This window comes from Orycteropus afer, unplaced genomic scaffold (genome assembly GCF_000298275.1).
Source record: "Orycteropus afer afer isolate SDZICR_OR568_19922 unplaced genomic scaffold, OryAfe1.0 scaffold00447, whole genome shotgun sequence".
Lineage (NCBI taxonomy): Eukaryota > Metazoa > Chordata > Mammalia > Tubulidentata > Orycteropodidae > Orycteropus > Orycteropus afer.
In genome coordinates, this window is record NW_006922034.1 from 2,182,706 (window position 1) to 2,192,245 (window position 9,540).

At 43.7% G+C, this 9,540-nt stretch overlaps 1 protein-coding gene across 1 annotated transcript in view; it reads left to right on the forward strand.

The window, feature by feature from the left end:
• Positions 1–4,267: 4,267 nt before the first annotated feature.
• NRK (Nik related kinase) overlaps positions 4,268–9,540 on the forward strand; it is a 243,831-nt gene continuing 238,558 nt past the window's right edge. The window contains exon 1 of the mRNA XM_007954223.2: positions 4,268–4,324. Within this exon, the coding sequence (XP_007952414.1) occupies positions 4,268–4,324 (57 nt within the window). The remainder of the gene's footprint in view (positions 4,325–9,540) is intronic.

Consider the following 9,540-nt stretch of genomic DNA (forward strand, 5'->3'; position numbering starts at 1 on the left):
TTTCCTCCCTTGAGCTAGGATCTCCTGAGGGTTCTCACAGGTTTGTTGGAAGATAGTGAGGCTGAAGTGGTTGGAATCACAAATATGTGAACTTATCTTTTCAAGCATATTGCTAAATAACGTTATTTAATTATCCCTACCTAGGACCCAGCAATTTAGACAGCAAACATTTGCTAACAGAAATTTGCAAGACACCAAATCATTTTTTCATATGTGACATGTCAGAGTAGAGAGAAAACAGTAAATGATACATCTTTTTGTACACTTGAACATTTTAGTAAAGCACTATATGAGCTTCAATTTTTTAAAGTGTATTAAGACACGTATTGCTATCTTAGATGTGAGAAGAAAAAAAAAGGGGGAAAAAGCAGCTTAGAATCTCTTGAATGTATATTTTTCATAACAAACATATGCTCTTGCAGTGTAATTTCCCCAAATTACATTGATTCTCAATTTTTAAGAAAAAAGCACATGCAGTTCTTTGTACATGAAGATGAAAGTATTGACTTAAGAGTTGTTTCTTCCAGTAAAAAGCATCTCTGTCTGGCCAGAGGGGAGGTGCTATCAGGGGCCATAGTGCGGAGAGATGCACACTGGCCCACTGGAGGATCAAACCCATGCCCTTGGCACCACATCTGCAGGACTCCTACCATCTGTGTGCCATTTAGCATCTCAGGTCTGTCTGCTAAGCACAATTGCTCAAAAACACAGCCTCCTTCAAGTTCTTGCTGAATAAGGTTTGTTCCCAGTCAAAAAAACTCTGTGGAAGGAGTGGGAATGGATATTATTTATTTAATTTTTAAGAATAGAAAATTAGTGTTTCTTTGTTATTTCCTGGAAGTTTCTTAACCTTGAAATCCATGATTTTTTCCCCGGGAGGTGACCTACTTGAAGATCTCAGCTCCAGCAGATGACTGGCTACTGTTGGGCCACAACTGGGTTCCATTTCTTTTTATAAAGTCCATGTTATTTCTGTTAGGAGAGCTTGAGGGTTGAAAGTATGAAGAGGGAACTGGATAGCTCAGGGGCCTAGCTAATGTCATCTGATCTCTCTTTCTCTGAAGCTTTTTTGAGTTTGGCTCCTCTTCACACAGTCTGGAAATATGCACGGGTCCTGCAACAGTCATTGACAAGTGGGCTCTGGAGTCCACTGCCTGAGTTGGAAGCCAGGCTCCTCCACTGACTAGCTGTGAGGCTTTAGACAAATTACTTCAGCTCTCTGTGCCTCGATTTTCTTGCCTATGAAATGAAAAAAAAAATAATCTGGAAGGGTTTTTGTCAAGATTACATGAGATGATACTTGCAAAACTCTTAGTTTATATTACACCATAAGCATTCAATAAGATTTAAAAGTACAAACAATCACAGCTCAGGCCTTAAGATAACAATGAATTGGGGGGGGGGAATGGAATAAATATAGTGCATAACGCATTGGCAGAGGGATCATTTCTGGGTAAAACACAATCTGACAAATTCCTGGACCTTGAGCAGATTAGGGCCAGAGGTGGGGGTTATTATCATGCAGTTTGAGGTCAGGAAAGAAACAGAGAAAAAAGAACACCTTGAAAGAGATGAGGGAAGTCTATGGTGGTGGAATGAAGGGTAAAGAACCCCTGAAGCTGGAAAACAAGTGCCCTATTACAAAGTTGTGCCTAGGTCCCAGCCCCATGCTTGGGGACCATCTGTTTGCCTTCTGGTCTGCTATTGGGGCTGACCATCCCCAAAGTGGTCACAAAAATCCCCATAATGCCAATTTACAAGGCAAAGTTTCCAAGCTTCCTTTTTCCTTGAAAATAATAATAACTCTAAAAATGCAAACGTTTACCAAGTTCTGGTCAAACACCTAGCTGCTCTGGACCCCCCTCAGGGGTCCCAACCTGCAAGTGGCTAATCCCCATGGAGTCTTGAAGCCGCTAGCCTCCCACCGCGCCTTGCAACCAGAGAGCTCAATGATTTAGCATAGATTCTTTAGCCCAGTCTGGACTTGCCCCCTTAGACAGGCTAAAACAGCCTTTGCCATTGGGGGTCATGGGGCATTTCTGCATGCCCTACTTTCAGCAAACAGCATTGTGAAAAAAGAAAGAAAGAAAGAAAGAAAGAAAGGAGAAAAGAAAAGAAATAAATCTTAACTTATGAACACTTCTTCCTTTAGCAAAGACTCTCTTCAGAATTTCTTTATATGTTGTGTTTCCTGACCCTGAGACTTGATTTCTAAAAACTAAATATGTACATAAAAGTGTAACTTTCTATTAACCAGCTCACCTGCCCTTCTCTAGTTATGAAAAGTGATTTTCGGACTCACATTTAGCAAGTTTCAGGAAGAGTTTTACTGCTCATCTAGGAATTACTCAATTGTGTTTTAACAGGGCAAGATTTCATGCGGTGGACTTGTTAAGATTTGCATTCTTGGAAAATGTAATTTCTGTAATGACATAAATACGTCTGAATTAACGAGAAATATCGATCCAGAACATCCAACTGTATTTTTGGGGGTGGCGTGGGTGTCTGGTTTCTCCACACCCCTTCACATAGAATTTTCTTTATTTAGCGAGACCCGGTTTTCAGACAGGCTGTGGCTATTGCCGAGCTCACTGAGGCTGGAAGGTTAAGGAATGTAAGGAAGTCAAACTCTGGCGTTGAAACCAACACGGTATCAACAAAATCCACCAACATTAAAAGAAAATAATTAGAAAAGTTAAGAGTGTGTGTCAGAAATGGTGAGTTCAAGGTCCATGTGAAGAATTGGTTAGGAAAATCTTCTCACAGGAGTTAGAAATTTCGTAATTAAAAAAAGAAAGAGAAACAGGAAATAACCCCCCACATAGCATTTAGACCCCAGAGTGCCGATGCGCAGAAAGCTATCTGAGCTCAAGGGAAAGTAAGCAGTTTCAGGACATTTTAAAAAGTGCTTTTGCAGTGCAAACGCTTAGAATGTGCTTAGTTTTAGGCTCAGACTCCCTTTGCCTTAATCTCTTCAAGGGGCGCCTTACTAGTTCTCAAGGTTAAAGCGCGTTTGTCAGATTCATTTAAATGGGGCAACGGACCCATTGCGTTTCGGGGAAAACGGAGGCAAACATCCTTGGTCCCGGAGAAACGTTTAGCAATGAATGAGCGAATGAATGGAACCCAGCCCCAGCGCTGGAAACTAGGAAGGAGCCAAGAACTTGCCCTGAGCTTTGAGAATGCTGGAATCTGCAAACTTGGGACACGGGGCAGCCTGGGCTTCAGAATCTCAGTCTCTCTCTCCTAACTCCCAGCACCTGTTCACAGGTGCAGTTCTTAGTGAGCGGACCCGGCTTTGCATCAACTCGTCCGGGGCTTGAGGAGTTGTGGCCCGCCTCCAGGGGACTTCGCAGCCACTGCATCCACTCTGTGCTGCCTTGGGCTATAGAGGTTTTGAAGGCTGAACTCTGGAAAAGCTCATTACCCTCTCCCCACCAGCACCAGCTCGCCAAGATCTGCTCCCTAACACAGTGGCAAGTCACTTCCTTCTGACTTGAGGGATCCCTGCAATAAATGGACCAATAACATTAGAAGAGCACAAAGAGGAAAAATAGGCATGTAGAAAAGTCACTAGTGTTTCCTGAGCAGCCGAGGACGCGGGCTGTTTGGACTGTGGCAAAGCTGTGGGGCCCAGACTGGGAGCGGCGCGGAACGGGACCGGTTTTCCGGGGCTGGCAGCTGCCTAGAAAAGTTTCCTGTGGAACACTCGCCAGCAGGGGCGGGGGTGGCGGGTGCAGCAGTGGACGTGGGAGGGGGCGAAAGGCGGAGGGGTCGCGAGGGGCTGGCTCGCAAACCGTTATAGTCCTTCAGCACCTCCCTGGGCTGGTGGCCCCCGTAGCCCGCCTCTCTGCCGCGCGGCTGCCCACCTGGCGACGTGACGCTGCACCAATCCCCTTCGAGCTGCTCCGGGGGGCCCCCCCTCGCACCGCCCCCCTCCCCACCCTGAAAGAGGCGCACCCTGCCAGGGCAGACGCTGCGCTCTGGCCGGCCGAGCACCCTCTCGCTACTTGGTTTCAGGGACCTACGCTCAGGCGCTTCTCTCCTCTTAGCCAAACTTGCTTTCCCGCCTCTTGAACTCCCGCTTCCCTCCTCTCCCAGCTCTTTCTCTCCACTTTCCGCTCCTCCATCCCTAGAACCCTCAATCCTTGTCCCCCACTCTTTTCCCCTATCCACTCTCCTTTCCCCTTCCACTTCTTCTCCGCTTCCACTTCAGACTCCCCGCGCGCGTCCACCTCAGTCGCCCGCTCCCATTCGGCTCGAAGCCATGGCGGGACCTGGGGGCTGGAGGGACAAGGAGGTCACCGATCTGGGCCACTTGCCGGTGAGTAGAAATCACCCACTGTCCCCAAAGTGCTCTCTTCTGTGGGTTCACAGCACCGGGGGAGGGGGCGAACACCTATAAACCAGGCTGGGCCAGGAATTCGACGGTACAGCGCGTGCTGGAGGGGACCCTGGGAGCAGGCATGCGGAAAAGACGCCCCCTGGGCACCGGGTCGTGTCAAACCCGACAGAAAGGCTAAGGGATGGTGGTGGTGGTGGCACAGGGGTGGTGCAGGCCCAAACAACGTGCCCCTGGACCGCTTAGTCTAGAGACGCTGTGGTACCTGTCCTAGCCAGGCCCAAGGCTAGGCAAACAGTGCGAGGACTCGTGGCTTCCTGAAAATGCTCCTTGCTGCCACTCCCTGCCGCCTGTTCTTTGCTTCTTTTGCCAGCAGCGGAGATGCCCACTCGCGGGGTGACTTTTACTTCTAAATGACACCGGCTAGGAAATTAATCAAAGTGTGTTGGTCTTACTTTCTCACCCTCTAATAGCAGTTTCTGAAACCTTCTTGAATAGACTGGACAGCATCTAACAACAAAACCTTCTTATTCTTGCCAGGACAATGTTTCCTAGCTATGTTGTGGCATCAAAAGAACTCCATGCCGCTTAGAGAAGAAGTGAATTCTACACACACCCCTTAAAAGAAAAAATTCAACTCCCTGGCTAATCAGATATTGCTGTTTCTCATGGTTTTCGTTTGTCAGGTTTCCTTTACTCGAACGCCTAGCTTTCCTCCGGTACTGTGATTGATTGGTAAGCTATTATTGCCATTGGTATTAGTAGACTTATTATTTTAGTGGCGTCGTTTATTTTATTGGCATCTGGTTCCTGGCTGATATTGGATCCCACCCAAATCCGTTTTCAAGTTCCCTTTTTAGATTGGCATTTCACTCGCACTCTCTCTTGAATGCAAAGGGCCCCTGGACTCTCAGAAAAGGAATAAGCAGGCACCATGCTGGAATGATCGCCAGGCAACTGTAGTTCAGGGCAGTGGCCTGCTTGCTTTGGGAAAAGCTAAAAATTAACCTTTAGGTTATGGGACTATTCAAAGTTGCACTGCCTTAATTTTATACATATCTGGCATTTAAAGATTGTCTTCTTGATGATGGCAGACACCTGACCCTTCAAAAAAATGGAGTGTTCCGAAAGCCTTGCCTATATATTTTTTATACTAGAATGGGGTATGGACCCAGGGAGGTAACGCATCTGGGTAACATTTTAGTAATTCTTAGCCATTAAAACACACACACACCCCTCAATGCAAACATGTTGAATTACAAATATTAGCATTGTCGTTATTGATGCGGCTTCCTAAAGTGAAGTCACAGAACTTTTTTTACATTAATTCTTTCTCCACCCCACTTAAAGCAGAATTCTTTAATTGCTGTGTGCACACATAAGATTTCTGGAATATGGGGACCTCGATTGGTGGTTTCCTTTCTGAGCACAACTTTCATATCCAGATTAGATTTGCTCCCAAGTACAAGTGTAAAACGAAAGAATGAAATGTTACCCTCCTCCAACATTCTTTGTGTACAGTGGAAGAAAGAGGGGGAAAAAAGTAAATTAGGGCAAATATGTGAAACCACACATGGGCAAAGTGAAATAAACTACTTTCTAAAAATGACAGAGAGTAGGAAAGACCTCATAGAAATGATAGGGCAAGGAATTTGAAACTCAAATAGAAAAAGAAGAAAATATTTTATTGCCACAAAAAAAATGGGGGGAAATGGCCCAGACTAACTGAGCCAGTCACAGCTCTGGGATAAAAGAATTTGGTGAGAGCCGAGGAGATAAGAGGAAAGGCTTCAGTCTTTACACTGCAGTCCAGTGGAGTATTAGTTTTCTGGAGGTGAGGGGAGGTGGGGTGGGGGAGAAAGATGAAGTTGGTTTTTAAAGTAGGAGCAGTAGAGAGAAGACATTGTAACTTAACCTTTAGGGACACAGAACTTCAGGGAATCGCTGCTTGGGCTCATTTCATAGACTTCATGAAAGCTTCATAGAGGTTTCGGCTTCTAAAAATTACTAAATTTCTACACTTATATGGAAGCCATTTTGTCTCATTGTGGAGGGCTTAGCCATCCAAGCAAATTATGCATAATTCTCTCCTCCAAATCCCCAAGAAATCTAGTAGAAGAACAGCACCCCCTTGAAACTTTCCTTCACATCAAGTTTTCAAAAAACCTGAAAAGTCCACTGTTGCTTCAGTCACGGAGGTATGTATTAGAGATTTGGGATTCCTTTGCATTTTATTGGGAGCTCTAGTGACATAGTGCCTAAGGCATTTGACTGCTAACCAGAACACTTGCAGTTCAAACCCACCAGCCACTCCTGGGAAGGAAAATTGGGCAACCTACCTCCGTAGTCATACTGCATCGGAAACCCAAGGAGGTTTTTCTATGAGTTGGATCTGACTCAAAGGCAGTGAGTTTGGTTTTTGGTTTTTGCATTTTATTTATTTCCTGAGCCTCCAATGAAGTAAAAGTAAATGAAGAGGCCAAGAACTATCTAAATCAGTAGTTTGGAAATTTTAGTTTTGATGCAAAGCAGAGATGGAGGTGATAAAGCAAATAAAGAAGCCTACATATGGGAAGGGTACCTTGCAATAAAGTTGCAGAAAGTTGGCATCTGTTAGTATACCAAGTGTACTAACTGGCAGTAGCAGACAATAAGGGAAGATTCAGATCTTAAAGAATCCAAGAATTTTGGATTAAAGAATCGTGCAGAGAAGAGCAGAATGATTAAGGATGAGTCCAGTTCGAGCACTGATGAATCATGCCCTTTATAGGGCTGGCCAGCGAAATGACCATAAGACAAGACCCCTTGGGAGAAGCTAGGCTTTCTGTGCCAATTGAGACTTAAAGAAAGTTGAGGAAGTGTATCTATTCTTTTTGTTAGTAGATAACAATTAGGGATTTTTTAAAATATACTTTAAATTGTGAGCAGGATTAGGCAGCAGTGAGTTTATGTTAATGGTGGAAGAATAGTACAGAAAAGGAGGGTGAGAATAGTTGCACAACTTAAAGAATGTAATATATGTCACCGAATTGTACATGGAGAAATTGTTGAATAGAGCATGCTTTGCTGTGCGTATTTTCACCACAATATATTTTCCCCCCAATATTGTAAGCAGGAGTGAAATCTGGGAAAGTATAGAAGTGGGGGTGGGGGGTGAGGGGGGAAAACTTCGATTTTTTTCTTTTCAGATGCCTTAAAGTTAGAGACCCAAGAGACCCAACCTAATTATCAGAGACCAACAGGTCAACTCCAGTACATGTTAATTAATAGGTGGCTCTAATTTTTCCTGACTTACTGTTGAATAAGTATTTCTTATTGGTGATAAAACAAACAGAAAAATCCAGAAATTTGTTTGTGATTGAATTTAGAAAAAAGAGTTGTGAAGCCTCATATGTTTATACATCTCTCTCTCTCTCTCTCTCTCTCTCTCTGTGTGTGTGTGTATTTGCATGTTCAATATACCTGTAGCAATATCTGGGCATGTATGTATATGTGTATGTGTGTGTGTGTGTGTCTGTTGTCTAATATGCTTGTATTTCCCAAACCTTGAGACTGGAAACTATTTCTTCATCTCCAAATCTGGCATGTCTTTCACTATGATAGTCTCCTTTGCCTTCTGTGCCCAGTATGGTAATGACATTCCTCACGGCTGTGGCCTTGGTATTTGACACTGCCATGTGTAGTCCTAATCTATATTGGGGTCAGGATTAGACAGGCCTGGGGACAGTAGTGGCAGAGGTGATCTGAAATAGCACATGATCCAAAATCTATATTTGAATTACATTAGGTTTATATTTAAATATAACTGCCAGCTTTCCCAGCCTTCTACCACCCAGGCCAAGGCTGCTTTTGACACTTCACTCATGAAATCCTTCCCACCTTATCAAGTCCCTTAGCCTCCCTGTTTTGAAGTAGTGTTACCTTTGAGTCTACTAGGATTGATACCAATTAGGTATCCTACAGCATCACCTTAGTATGACATTTTACTTCGATTTCTTTTCTTTTTCCAATCTAGAGCAATAGTGTTCACATGTTGGTGAACAAAAATCATCTGGAAAATCTTGTTAAAATGAAGATTCCTCAGACCCACGCCCAGAGATTCTAATTTCATCGTTCCATGGTTGGGCCAAGGAATCTGTATTTTTCACTAAATTTCCTTGATGATTCTCAGGAAGAGGGAGTCCATGCAGCGCACAATTAGAGACACACTGGTCTGGAGGAAGAGATTTGCCTTTCTAAACACTCCACTTGAATTGTGAAGGACATTCCTCCAATTAGCTCTGAAACTCATTCTGGCCTTCTCTTTGTCATATCCGCGATCTTCAGTTCCTTGCTTCATAAACTCTTAATAAAACCACTATTTGTAGTATTGAAATAAAGAAGAAAACCTCTGCTATCTCCTTCTAGGTACTGTGTAATATCTTCCTTTTGCTGTCTGGCTACTGGGACATGTTCCATCACTCTGCTTTACTGTCCCAAATCTGAAATCACACCTCAAACTTGATCAGCAACTTTCTCGCTACCCATATCTACCATTTATTGGTCCTCCTTCTCCTTAATCTCTGCCATATTTAGTCCTGTCTATCATCCTCTGCCTCTGAAAGTCCTCCCTTAACCAGTAAACACTGCCTTCTAGTGGTTCTTTTTCTTCCTGTTACCCCCTGCCCTCAGCCCTTAATAAAAGTATCCATCATGGTCCCTACTCTTTCCCCTTCCCTTAGATTTCAAAAGGCAGAAACAACCCTCCAAAATTCTGTGTTTCAGGGAGCAGCCCGACTAGGATTTCTAAAGTGCAGGAGATTATTTTGATTCGTAGAAAGATATAATGAACACATCAATTATTTGCCTAGTAGTTTATGTTTTGAAAACGTTTTATGACTGAGATATTTAGTAATTACTTTTAAGAACAACTTTCACAAAATTAGAGTTTCTTGTTTACTGCTCATATTGTTTTCTCAAATGAGATACAAAAGCATAATGAACCCTCAAGTCTCCAAGCTGCTACAGCAGTCATAGATGCAAAGACCTTTCCTCTTCTGGTTTTCTTCTTATCTTGGGCGGAAGAGCAGAGGAAAAGACCAAGTCGTCATGGAGTCTCCTCTAATGGAGATCTCTTACATTCTCTGTGACCAAAAAAGAGGGTTCCTTTACAGTGCTTTCTTTGTTAGGATCCTAGAATGAACTTGCTCTGACTATAA